The following is a 12,450-nucleotide window of genomic DNA, read 5'->3' on the forward strand; positions in this document are numbered from 1 at the left end:
CCCGTTGTCCCGGCTCAGGCGGGGCCGTAGCACAGGATCTCGCTCAGGTCGTAGCCGGTGACAGCGAAGGTGTCCCCAGCAGGGTCACAGAAGCGGGCGCCGCACACCTGAGTGTCTGTCACACACTCGGCGTGGCAGTGCTGCACCTGCGGGGGGAGCAGATCCAGAGGATTCCCACAGCTCCAAGGGCCACATCCCTGTCCCCTGTCCCTGTCCCAAGCCCGGACTGACCTCGATGTCATCGGTGTCCGGGTCCCTGCTGAGCTTCCAGACGTGGACAAAGGAATCCTCTGCACCCGAGAGCAGCTGCCAGGGGAGCAGGGGGACAGTGGGGACACCACGGAGGTGGCAGCGCCACTGGCAAGGTGGGACACTGGGGTGGGATTTGAGGTTGGGATGCCAGGTGGGATGTGGAGTGAGATGCCAGGTTGGGATGTCAGGTTGGAATTCTTGTCACTCTGGGACAGGAATCCACCTGGGATGCCAGGCTGGAATTTCAGGTTGGAATGGCAGGTGGGAGGTCAGGTTGGGATTTCAGGATGGAATTCCAAACTGGGATTTCTGGTTGGAATGCCATTTGGCATGTTGGGATGGGATTTCAGGTTGGAATGCCAGGTTGGGATTTCAGGCTGGAATTCAAAGTGGGATGCCAGGCTGGGATTTCAGGTTGGAATGCCAAATGGGACATGGGATGGGATGGGATGCCAGGTTGGAATTCAAAGTGGGATGCCAGGTTGGGATTTCACGTTGGAATGCCAGGTTGGGATTTCAGGGTGGAATTCAAGGTGGGATATCAGGTTAGGATTTCAGGACGGAATGCCAGGTTGGGATGCCAGGTTGGAATTTCAGGTTGGAAGGCCAGGTTGGAATGCCAGGCTGAGATGTCAGGTTGGAATGCCAGGTGGATGTTGGGGTGGGATGCAGGTTGGGATTTCAGACTGGAATTCAAGGTGGGATGTTCAAGGTGGGATGAAAGGTTGGGATTTCAGGTTGGAATGCCAGGTGGGATGTCAGGGTGGGATGCCAGGCTGGAATTTCAGGTTGGAATGCCAGGTTAGGATTTCAGGTAGGAATTTCAGGTTGGGATTTCAGGATGGAATTCAAAGTGGGATGCCTGATTGGAATTTCAGGTTGGAATTTCAGGTTGAGATTTCAGCTTGGAATGCCAAGTTAAGATTTCAGGTTGGAATGCCAGGTTGGGATTTCAGGATGGAATTCAAGGTGGGATGTCAGGTTGGGATTTCAGGTTGGAATACCAGGTGGATGTCGGTGTGGGATGCAGGCTGGGATATTGGGCAGGATGCCAGCATGGGATGCTTTGGGTGACCCCAGCTGTGCCCCCAGCTGTGCCCGTTCCCCCCGTACCTTGCCGGTGAGCGGTGCCAGGTCGATGGCGTAGATCCAGCGGGCGTGTGCGCTGAGCTGGGCGCGGATCCGCCCCGAGCCCGCCTCCCACAGCCGGATCTGCCCGTTCCCGTAGCCCGCGGCCACGATCCCGTTCCACAGCGCCACCGAGGAGCACGTGCAGCTGCACACAGGGCCGGTGTCACCACCGCAGGGCTGTCCCCGCCCCGTGTCCGACACCCCGCGGCACCCCCGGGGCTCACCCGGACCCCGGGATCTTCCCCAGCAGCGTGAACTCCTCCCCGCTGCTCCACAGGCACAGCGTCCCCGAGTCATCGGCTGTCACCAGGTCCCCGGCGCCGTCCTGTGGGGACAGGTGGCTCAGGGACACCGGGCAGTGTCCCCACTTGGGGATGGCACTGTCCCACGGGCACCAGGACAAGCTGGGACAGCTCCTGAAGAGCTGATGGGCTGGAACTCGTCCGGCCCTGCCCAGGCTGCCAGGCCAGGGTGGATTCTGAGGAAGGATCAGGGCACCCCTCCCTCCCTCTGTGAGGATTCCCGGCCCTGGGAATGCCCCAGTGCAGCCCTGGGAAGCCTGGGAGCAAAGCCCGGGGTGGCAGTGGGAGGTGACACAAGAGCTCCGTGTCCCCATGGTGACACTGCAGCTCGGGAATGGCATCTGGGGGATGAATTCCTTGGGGATCCCAGAGCAAGGAAAGTTCAGTGACTCATCAGGGAAAGTGCTGAGTGGGAGGAAACTGCCTGGGGAGTCTGCAGGGACCTGCCCTGGGAGCTTCCAGGAGGCTGCAGGAGAGATGGGAGGAATTTGGGACAAAGGATGGGGTGACAGGACACAGGGAATGGCTTCCCACGGGAGAAGGGGAGATTTGGGTGGGATTTAGGGAAGAAATCCTTCCCTGTGAGGGTGTGACTGCCCCTGGATTCCTGGAAGTGTCCAAGACCAGCTTGGAGCCACCTGGGACAGTGGAAGATGTCCCTGATGAGATTTAGGGTCCCCCTCTCCCCCCATACCGGGGCCTGGCCCTGCTCGGCCGCCATGTCGGTGATGGGATCCCGGTGCTGCTCCAGGACCTCGCTCAGCGTCACGTTGGTCCCTTTAGGGGGGACGTCAAACACCAGCACGGCCCCAAAGGATGTCCCTGTGGGGTCAGGGGGGTCAGCAGGGGCTGGGCCAGCCCAGGGCCACCCCCCTGCCCACACCTGGGCTCACCCACGCAGACGAAGCGGCCGCCGGCAGCGGCGATGCCTCGGGCAAACACGGAATGTGCTGGAAGGGAAAGGAAAGGTTTGTGTCACTGTGGGACAGGGATTGGGGCAGGGAACAGGTTTGTGTCACCCTGGGACAGGAATTGGGGATGGGAACAGGTTTGTGTCACCCTGGGACAGGAATTGGGGATGGGAACAGGTTTGTGTCACCCTGGGACAGGGATTGGGGCAGGGAACAGGTTTGGGACAGGGATTGGGGAAGGGAACAGGTTTGTGTCACCCTGGGACAGGAATTGGGGAAGGGAACAGGTTTGTGTCACCCTGGGACAGGTTTGGGACAGGAATTGGGGATGGGAACAGGTTTGTGTCACTGTGGGACAGGAATTGGGGGTCACACCCCAGTCCTGGCACATTTTTGGGTCTGTCACATGAAGATTTTGAGGTGTTGATGTGCAGGAGGTGGGGAAGGGGCTCAGCCTGGAGCAAAGGGGGATCAGGGCCTGTGGGAAATGGATTTGGAGAAAAGTTTTAGGGTTTGACAGAAGGGTTGGACAAATGGGGGCCTTGTGGCTCTGCACAGCTCCTGCCAGGAGGGGACACAGGGAACAGGGACAGGGTGAGAGGGAACAGGGACAGGGTGAGAGGGAACAGGGACAGGGTGAGAGGGAACAGCCCCAAGCTGTGCCAGGGGAGGTTTAGGTTGGACATTGGCAAAATTCCCTCCTGGAAAGGGCTGGAATTCCCACCCTGGCAGGGCTGCAGTGCCATCCCTGGGGGATTCCCAGCCCTGGCCAGGTGGCACTTGGGGACAGGGTCAGAGGTGGCCTGGCCAGGGCTGGGGGCTCGGGGGGGATTCACCTGCTGGGAGCTCTGGGACATCCAGGGCATGCCAGAACACCATGGTGGAGCCATCAGCATCGTACATCTGCCATGGAGGGACAGCTGGGACACTCTGGGGGGACAGGGGGACACCCAGGACCCCCCAGTGCCCCCCAGTGCCCCCCAGCAGCCCCAGGCCTCACCTGCACCCCACGCTGGGACGTGAGCACCAGCAGCACCCGCGATGGCAGCTCGCACCATGCGGCCTGTGGGGACACAGAGGGGACACTGAGGGACCTCCTGTCCCTTCTGGGGACACTGAGGGACCCCCTGTCCTCCCCTGGGGACACTGAGGGACCCCCTGTCCCCTCTGGGGACACCGAGGGATGGTGCTGTCCCCTCATGGGGACATTGACAGACCCCCCTGTCCCCTTCTGGAACACTGAGGGACCCCCTGTCCTCCCCTGGGGACACTGAGGGACACCCCTGTTCCCTCATGGGGACATTGAGGGACCCTGCTGTCACCTCCTGGGGACACTGAGGGACCCCCTGTCCCCTCTAGAGACACTGAGGGACCCCCTGTCCCCTCTGGGGACACTGAGGGATCTCCTGTCCCCTCCTGAGGACACTAAGGGACCCTGCTGTCCCTTCCTGGGGACACTGAGGGACCCCGCTGTCCTCCAACCCCACCTCCTGGGGGTCTTCCCCCGGAGAACCCCCAAAATCCCGGCCTGAAACCTCTCAAATGCTCCTCCAGGAGAACCCCAAATTCCTGCCCCAAGAACAGGAACCCCCAAATCTCCTCCTGGAGGCCCCCAGACCCTTCCTCCTGGAACAAGAGCCCCCAGATTTTCTCCTGGAGCCCCTCAAACTCCTACTCCTGGAAAAGGAGCCCCCAAGCCCCTCCTGGAGGCCCCCAAACTTCTCCTCCTGGATGAGGAACCCCCAAATCTCCTCATGGAACAGGAGACCCCAAATCTCCTCCTGGAGCTCCCAAATTTTCTCCTGGTACAGGAGCCCCCAAATTTTATCCTGTAGCTCCCCAGTCTCCTCCTGGAGCCCCCCAAACCCCTCCTGAAGCCCCCCAAAGCTCTTCTCCTGGAAAGGAGCTCCCAAATCTCCTCCTGGAGCCCCCAAATCTCATCCTAGAAACCCCCAAACTCCTACCCTTGGAAAAAGAGCCCCCCAGTCTCCTCCTGGAGCCCCCCAAACCCTTCGTCCTGGAATAAGAGCCCCAAAATCTCTTCCTGGAGCTCCTCAAACTCCTCCTGGAGCTCCTCAAACCCTCCTGGAGCCCCCCAAACCCCTCCTGGTACAGGAGCCCCCAGATTTTCTTCTGGAGCCCCCCAAATTTCTCTTCCTGGATCAGGAACCCCCAAATCTCCTCCAGGAGACCCTCAAACCCCTTCTCCTGAAACAAGAGGCCCCAAATTTTCTCCTGGAGCCCCCAAATCTCCTCCTGGAATGGGAGTCCCCAGATTTTATCCCTGAGCCCCCAGATCTCCTCCTGGAGCCCCCCAAACTCCTACCCTTGGAAAAAGAGCCCCCCAGTCTCCTCCTGGAGCCCCCAAACCCTTCCTCCTGGAACAAGAGCCCCAAAATCTCTTCCTGGAGCCCCTCAAACTCCTCCTGGAGCTCCTCAAACTCCTCCTGGAGCTCCTCAAACCCTCCTGGAGCTCCCCAAACCCTTCCTCCTGGAACAAGAGCCCCCAGACTTTCTTCTGGAGCCCCCCAAATTTCTCCTCCTGGATCACGAACCCCCAAATATCCTCCTGGAGCCCCCAAATCTCCTCCTGGAGTCCTCAAACCCCTTCTCCTAGAACAGGAGCCCCCAGATTTTCTTCTGGAGCCCCGAAATCTCCTCCTGGAGCCCCCCAAATCTCCTCCTGGAACAAGAGTCTCCAAATCTCCTCCTGGAGGCCCCCCAAATCTCCTCCTGGAGCCCCCCAAATCCTCCTCCTGGAACAGGAGCCCCCAGATCTCCTCATGGCAAAAGAGCCCCCAGATTTTCTCCTGGAACCCCCAAACTCCTATCCCTGGAAAAGGATCCCCCAAGCCCCTCCTGGAGCCCCCCAAACCCTCCTTCAGGAACAAGAGCCCCCAAATTTTCTCCTGAAGCCCCCAAATCTCCTCCTGGAGCCCCCAAACCCCCTCTCCTGGATCAGGAACCCCCAAATCTCCTCCTGGAGCCCCCCCAGACTCCTCCTCCTGCAGCAGGCCCCAGAATTTCCACTGGAGCCCCTAAATCTCCTCTTGGAACAGGAGCCCCCAAACCCCTCCTGCTGGAACCCCCAAATTTCCTCCTGGAACCCCCAAATCTCTTCCTGGAGCCCCCAAACCCCTTCTCCTGGAACAGGAGCCCCCAGATTTCCTCCTGGAGCCCCCCAATCTCCTCCTGGAGCCCCCAGCCCTTCTCCCGGGGTGCCATCCCCTCCCCCAGGTGTGTTTGGTGCCCCCCAGGTCAATCCCTGTGCCCTCAAGGACCCCCCCAAATGCCCCCAGACCCCTCAGGGGGCTCCTTCCCCTCCCCTGCCCACACGCTGAGCCCCCCAGGATCCTGAACCCCCCACACCCCAACCCAGTGCCAGGGAGGTGCCAGGGAGGTGCCAGGGCTGTGACACGACCCCTCCTCAGTGCCAGGGGGTGCCAGGGCTGTGACACGACCCCTCCTCAGTGCCAGGGGGTGCCAGGGCTGTGACACGACCCCTCCTCAGTGCCAGGGTTGTGCCACAACCCCTCCCCAATGCCAGGAGGTGCCAGGGAGGTGCCAGGGCTGTGACATGACCCCCACCCAATGCCAGGAGAGGTGCCAGGGCTGTAGCATGACCCCAACCCAGTGCCAGGGCTGTGACATGACCCCCACCCAATGCCAGGAGGTGCCAGGGCTGTGACACGACCCCAACCCAGTGCCAGGGCTGTGACACAACCCCCACCCAATGCCAGGAGAGGTGCCAGGGCTGTAGCATGACCCCAACCCAGTGCCAGGGAGGTGCCAGAGAGGTGCCAGGGCTGTGACACGACCCCCACCCAATGCCAGGAGGTGCCAGGGCTGTGACACAACCCCAGCCCAGTGCCAGGAAGGTGCCAGGGAGGTGCCAGGGCTGTGACACGACCCCCACCCAATGCCAGGAGATGCCAGGGCTGTAGCATGACCCCAACCCAGTGCCAGGGAGGTGCCAGGGAGGTGCCAGGGCTCTGACACGACCCCCCCCCCCCTCTCAGTGCCAGGGCTGTGACACGACCCCCACTCAGTGCCAGGAGGTGCCAGGGCTGTCACACGACCCCCGCCACCCCCATTTCAGTGCCAGGGCTGTGACACGACCCCCACTCAGTGCCAGGGAGGTGCCAGGGCCATGACACGACCGCCCCCTGGCTGTGACACGACCCCTCCTCAATGCCAGGGGGTGCCAAGGCCGTGACACGACCCCAACCCAATGCCAGGGAGGTGCCAGGGCCATGACACGACCCCTCCCCGGTGCCAGGAGGCGCCAGGGCCGGGTGCCACCCCCCGCCCGCTGCCACCAGGACCCGGCCCGGGCTGTCCCCGTGCCTCACCTGTGTCAGCAGGGGGGTGCTGAGGGCAGAGCCCCCTCCCCGTGCCTGCAGCTGCCGCGGGTGCCCCTCGGTGCCCAGCAGGCTGAGGCTGGAGCCGTGCACGGCGCCGAAGGCGGGGCCGCGCCCGGGCGGGCACAGCACGGCCAGGTTGTTGTACAGCGCGGAGCTGCTGCTGCGCAGCGCCAGGCTGCGCTCCCGCCGGTACGGCCTGCGGGCACACACGGGTCACGGGCACCGGGGGGCACCGGGGGGCACCGCCAGGGGGGTGCGGGGCGGATTCTGGGGGGGCCGGAGCGGATCTGAGGGGTGGGGAGGGAATGGGGAGGGAATGGGGAGGATTCAGGAGGGGCCGGTGTGGGGCTGGGGATGGGTCCAGATGGGGAGGGGCAGATCTGGGGGGGCTGGGGGCAGATCCAAGGGGGTGCGGGGAGCTCCAGGGGGGGGGCTGGGGGTAGGTTCAGGTCAGGGGGGGGCAGATCAAGGGGAGAGAGGGGCAAATCCAGGGGGGCCGGGGGTATATCTAGGGGGGCTGGGGGTAGGTCCAGAGGAGCAGGGGGCAGATCCAGGGGGCTGGGGGTACATCCAGGAGAGTGGGGGACAGCTCCCAGGGGTCTGTGGAGCTCCAGGGTCTGGGGGTACATCCAGGGGAGGGGGGCAGATCCAGGGGTTTGAGGGCAGATCCAGGGGGCAGGGGGCAGATCAAGGGGAGGAGAGGGGCAGATCCAGGACTCTGGGGGCAGATCCACTCCTCTCCTCTCCCAGAGCCCCCCACAACCCCGGCCCGATCTCCTGTGCCAGGGACCCCAGCCCAGCCCCACCTCACGGACCCCCCGAGCCCTCCCCGAGCCCCCCGCCCTGCTCGTCCCGCCCCCGGTTCCCCTCAGTGCCCCCCGGTTCTCCCTGTTCCCCTCAGTGCCTCCCGATTCCCCCTCAGTGCCCCCCGGTTCCCTTCCGTGGCCCCGAGCCCCCTCAGTGCCCCTGGTTCTCCCCCGGTTTCCCCTCAGTGCCCCCTCAGCGCCTCCCGGTTCCCCTCAGTGCCCCCCGGTTCTCCGCGTTCCCCTTCAGTGCCCCCGGTTTTTCCCCCGTTCCCCTCAGTGCCCCCCGTTCCCCTCAGTGCCCCCCGGTTCCCCCCGTTCCCCTCAGTGCCCCCCGTTCCCCCTCAATGTCCCCGGTTCCCCTTCAGTGCCCCCCGGTTCCCCCCGTTCCCCTCAGTGCCCCCCGTTCCCCCTCAATGTCCCCGGTTCCCCTCAGCCCCCCCCCGTCTCCCCTCAGTGCCCCTGGTTCTCCCCCGGTTCCCCTCAGCGTCCCCGGTTCCTCTCAGCGCCCCCCGATCCCCTCAGTGCCCCTGCCCCCCCTCATTGCCCCCCGGTTCTCCCTGCTCCCCTCAATGTCAGCGCCCCCCCGGTCCCCTCCCGTTCCCCCTCAGTCCCCCCCGGTTCCCCCCGGTTTCCCCTCAGTCCCCCCCGGTTCCCCTCTAGCGCCCCCCGTTCCCCTCAATGTCCCCGGTTCCCCTCAGCCGCCCCCGTTCCCTCTCAGTCCCCCCCGGTTCCCCGCCGTTCCCCTCCCCCCCGCTCACCCGGTGCTTGCCGCCGCCATGGAGACGCGTCGCGGCGTGATGACGTACAGGCAACCGGCGCACGGTGATTACGTCACGTTGCCGTGGAGCCCAGGACGCCAAAGGGGCGGAGATGGCGGAGGTGGGACTGGGAGGGACTGGGAGGGACTGGGGGTACTGGGGGGACTGGGAGGGACTGGGGGAACTGGGAGGGACTGGGGGTACTGGGAGGGACTGGGAGGGACTGGGGGTACTGGGAGGGACTGGGAGGGACTGGGGGTACTGGGAGGGACTGGGGGGACTGGGAGGGACTGGGGGAACTGGGAGGGACTGGGGGAACTGGGAGGACTGGGGGAGACTGGGAGGGACTGGGGGGACTGGGAGGGACTGGGAGGGACTGGGGGAACTGGGAGGGACTGGGAGGGACTGGGAGGGACTGGGAGGCGGCGGAACGGGGCAGAGGGGGCGGGGGATGGCTGGGAGCAGATGAGGGATGCGGGGAGTTGGGGTGTGCTGGGACACACTGGGATATACTGGGGTGTACTGGGATGAGCTGGGAAGCCATGCTGGGGTGCGCTGGGAGGTAATGGGCTATACTGGGATGGACTGGGATGTACTGGGATGCACTAGGATGAACTGGGGGGCCATGCTGAGGTGGGATGGACTGGGCTGTACTGGGATGTACTGGGATGCACTGGGAGGTACTGGGATGAGCTGGAGAACCGTGGTGGGAGGTACTGGGCTATACTGGGATGTACTGGGCGATACTGGGGAGCCATGCTGAGGTGGACTGGGATACACTGGGCTATACTGGGATGAGCTGAGGGGCCATGTTGGGGTGGGCTAGACTGTACTGGGATGTGCTGGGATGAGCTGAGGGGCCACACTGGGGTGCACTGGGAAGTACTGGACTATACTGGGGAGCCATGCTGAGGTGAACTGGGAGGTACTGGGCTATACTGGAGTGTACTGGGATGTACTGGGAAGCCATGCTGAGGTGGGCTGGGGATGTATTGAGCTATATTGGGATGTACTGGGATGAGCTGAGGGGCCATGCTGGGCTGTGTGGCAGTGCACTGGTCCATACTGGGGCACACCGGTCCATACTGGGGCACACTGGTCCGTACTGGGGTGCAATGGGCTGCATGACAGTGGTCTGGTCCGTACTGGGACACACTGGGCCGCACTGGGACACACTGGGCTGCACTGGGACACACCGGTCCATACTGGGACACTCTGGTCCATACTGGGACACTCTGGTCCATACTGGGACACACCGGGCCGCACTGGGACACACCGGGCCGCTCCCGGGGCACACAGGATCTCTCGGTGCCTCTGTCCCCGCACAGAAGGGGAAATCCCGCGGCGCCGGGGCCCGATCGAAGCAGGACAAGCCCCGGGCGCGGCCGTCCCGGCGGGGCTCCCCGCGGGGCTCGGGCCGCCCCTCGCCGCAGCCCGGCCCGTCCCCGGAGCCGCCGGAGCCGCTGGACGTGGAGCCGCTCCTGGACGAGCTCCTGCAGCGCGTCCTGGCCGAGGTGGCGCTGGCGGCCGTGGCTCGGCAGGTGAGGGACCCCTCCCCACCGTGATTCGGGGGGTTTTGGGGGCCCGGGGCCGCGGGCGGGCTCTCAGCGCCGTGTCCCCGTCCCCAGCGGGTGCCGTTCGCGGTGGCGCGGGCGCGGGATGCCATCCTGTTCGTGGCCGAGTGGCGCTTCCTGGTGCGCGATGACAAAGTCCCCGAGCCCGAGGGGGACCCGGAGCCCGAGCGGGACGGGGCCTGGAAGGAGGACGAGGAGCCCCCGGCCGGTGTTTGGGACTCGTGGACACCGGGCGTTGTCGCCGTCGCCGAGGCGTCTCCGCCCTCGGAAGAGGTGAGAGGGTCCCCGAGCCCCGGAGCCCGCCCGGGCCGCGGGATGGCGGTGTCACCGCACCCGTCCCCTCCGTCCCCTCTGTCCCCTCTGTCCAGCTCTCGTCCGAGGAGCTCTCCGAGGCAGAGGAGGCTCAAAGTCCGCCCGTGGGTCCTGGTGAGGCTCCCGGTGCTGCTCCCGCCGTGGATTCCCCTCGGCCCCGCGGTCCGGTCCCGTCCGGGGCTCTCCCGGTGACAGCCAAAGGTCCCGTCGGTCGCGACACCGCCGTGGGTGTCCCTCTGTCCCCGGGCCAGGTGAGGCGTGCCCCGATTCCCCCTCTCCGAGACCCCTCGGGCTGAGCCCCAGCGGTGTCACCCACACCGGGATGACCCCGACCCCGCACCCACACCGGGTCCCTCTGCCCGCCGTTCCAGTCCCGCTCCGCCGCCGCTCCCGTTCAGCCTCCCGGTCCGCGACCGCCGCCCCGCCCGAAGCCGCCCAGGGCTCCGCAGCCCCGCGAGCGCGGCCGCCGCCGCTCCCGGTCCCCCGGGAGGCGCCGCCAACCCTGCCGGCCCCCGCAGCCCCGGGCGGCCCCGCCGGTCGCGCCGCCACCCCCGGTTCCCCCTCCGGTCGCGCCCCCTCCCCCGGTTCCGCCGCCGGCCGCGCCCCCTGAACCCGCAGCACCGGCAGCACCGGAGCCCCGCGAGCAAGAGGCAGCACCGCCACCATCATCATCCTCCCGCTCCAGCGCGGCGTCCGTCCCCCCGCGGCGCCCCTCCCGCAGCCCCGGCGTGCCCCGGCTCGGTGCCCGGCGCGGCGCCTCCCGCTGGGTGCTGCCCGAGGTGAAGGTGCTGGACGTGAGCACCGAGGCCGAGCGGCCGCGCTTGGGAGCGTCCCGGAGCCGGTTACCGGTGCCGGGATCCCTCGTGCAGGTGATCCCGGGCACGGCCCGCGCCGCCAGGGCCGAGCCGCAGCTCTGCGACCCCTGGCTGGCCTCGGTGCGCCTGGCCCCCGGTGTCACCGTGCGCTGGGGACACTGCGAGCGCCGCGGGCCGGCTCTGGCGGGGCACGCCGGGGACGAGCAGGGGGACGAGGCGCTGAGGAGGGCGGAGAAGGACCTGAAGCCCATCCTGCCCTACCCGGAGTGCCGGCTCTCGGAGTACAGAGAGGCGGAGGAGTGGCAGGACAGCCCGCTGGAAACGGAGCGGCTCCCGGGGCCGCTCCTCCCGGCGCCCGGTCCCGCTCTGGGGGGGTCCGTGTCACCCCGGGTGTCGCCGGTGCAGTGGCTGGAACAGGCTGCGGCCTCGGGGGACCCTCCCGGAGATCGGGGGTCTTTTTCTCAGAAGTAAATAAAAAAAACACTAAAATGAGTTTTGCGGAGCTCACGGTGCCACCCGCACTTGGCGAGTCCCCGCAGCCCCTTTGTCCCCAAATGGGCGATGTGACGGCGTGGCTTTGGCCGGGGACATCCCGTCCTGGGGAACGGGGACGGGACGGGGCGGGCAGAGGCTGCTCGGAGCCTCCTCCGCCTTCCCGGGAGCTCCGGGCACAGTTCGGGGTCCCTCGCTGGGACTGTCCCCACCCCACAGGGACCTGCTCCAGCCCTGGAGTGTCCCCGCACTGCCCGAAGGGGACATCGGGGGACATCGCCCCTCCTGCAGCCGCCCCGGGGGGGCAGAGAGTCCGAGGCGGCGCGGGCGAGCAGCCCTGGGGACGCTGAGGTGGCACCGGGGACAGTGGTGTGACACGGGGAGCTTTACCTGTCCCCCGAGTGGCATTCATAGATACCCTCATTAGCATATCCGTGGGCGTGGTTTCAGCTCATTAGCATGAGGTGCCACGCCCCCGGGGTTTGCTATTCCTGTTCGGCACCAGGCGAGGCCTCAGGCGCGGATTTCGGCTCCTCATTAGCAGAGATAATTATGTGGGCGTGGCTTTCAGTTCCTAATTAGCGCCAGAGCGCGTTCACCGCTTAAGTGAGCGCTCATTGAGGGTTCAATCTGGCGGCCCTACATAACAGGGAACCCCCAAATCACCCATCCTATTCGTGACCCCATTTTTGCGCTGGTACAATTCCTCCCGCGTTACTCAACACGACAGAGG

At 65.6% G+C, this 12,450-nt stretch overlaps 2 protein-coding genes across 2 annotated transcripts; one reads left to right on the top strand and one right to left on the bottom strand.

The window, feature by feature from the left end:
- On the bottom strand, nt 1-8,544 carry WDR54 (WD repeat domain 54). Its single transcript, XM_059471006.1, has 10 exons — nt 8,525-8,544; nt 6,949-7,156; nt 3,597-3,659; nt 3,433-3,499; nt 2,579-2,635; nt 2,380-2,507; nt 1,608-1,708; nt 1,366-1,528; nt 232-306; nt 1-146 (listed from the first exon to the last, which is right to left on the bottom strand). Exons 1-10 carry the CDS (start codon nt 8,542-8,544, stop codon nt 15-17), a joined length of 1,014 nt encoding a protein of 337 aa, XP_059326989.1. The 3' UTR covers nt 1-14.
- Nucleotides 8,543-11,696, top strand: C4H2orf81 (chromosome 4 C2orf81 homolog). Its single transcript, XM_059470096.1, has 5 exons — nt 8,543-8,645; nt 9,824-10,065; nt 10,153-10,371; nt 10,467-10,661; nt 10,782-11,696. The coding sequence occupies exons 1-5, from the start codon at nt 8,543-8,545 to the stop codon at nt 11,694-11,696; spliced, it is 1,674 nt and encodes a 557-aa protein (XP_059326079.1).
- Nucleotides 11,697-12,450: the final 754 nt, after the last annotated feature.

Source organism: Ammospiza nelsoni, chromosome 4 (genome assembly GCF_027579445.1).
Source record: "Ammospiza nelsoni isolate bAmmNel1 chromosome 4, bAmmNel1.pri, whole genome shotgun sequence".
NCBI classification, from domain to species: domain Eukaryota; kingdom Metazoa; phylum Chordata; class Aves; order Passeriformes; family Passerellidae; genus Ammospiza; species Ammospiza nelsoni.

Bases quoted from the DNA above. Each gene is read 5' to 3' on its own strand.
- WDR54 (XM_059471006.1), bottom strand. From the start codon at position 8,544: ATGGCGGCGGCAAGCACCGG. The intron at 2,636-3,432 runs GTGAATCCCCCC...TTTCCCTTCCAG, and splicing joins TGTCCCAGAGCTCCCAGCAG to CACATTCCGTGTTTGCCCGA. The intron at 307-1,365 runs GTACGGGGGGAA...CTCCCCTGGCAG, and splicing joins TGGCACCGCTCACCGGCAAG to CTGCTCTCGGGTGCAGAGGA.
- C4H2orf81 (XM_059470096.1), top strand. From the start codon at position 8,543: ATGGAGACGCGTCGCGGCGTGATGACGTACAGGCAACCGGCGCACGGT. The intron at 10,066-10,152 runs GTGAGGGACCCC...CCCCGTCCCCAG, and splicing joins TGGCGGCCGTGGCTCGGCAG to CGGGTGCCGTTCGCGGTGGC. The intron at 10,372-10,466 runs GTGAGAGGGTCC...CCCTCTGTCCAG, and splicing joins CGTCTCCGCCCTCGGAAGAG to CTCTCGTCCGAGGAGCTCTC.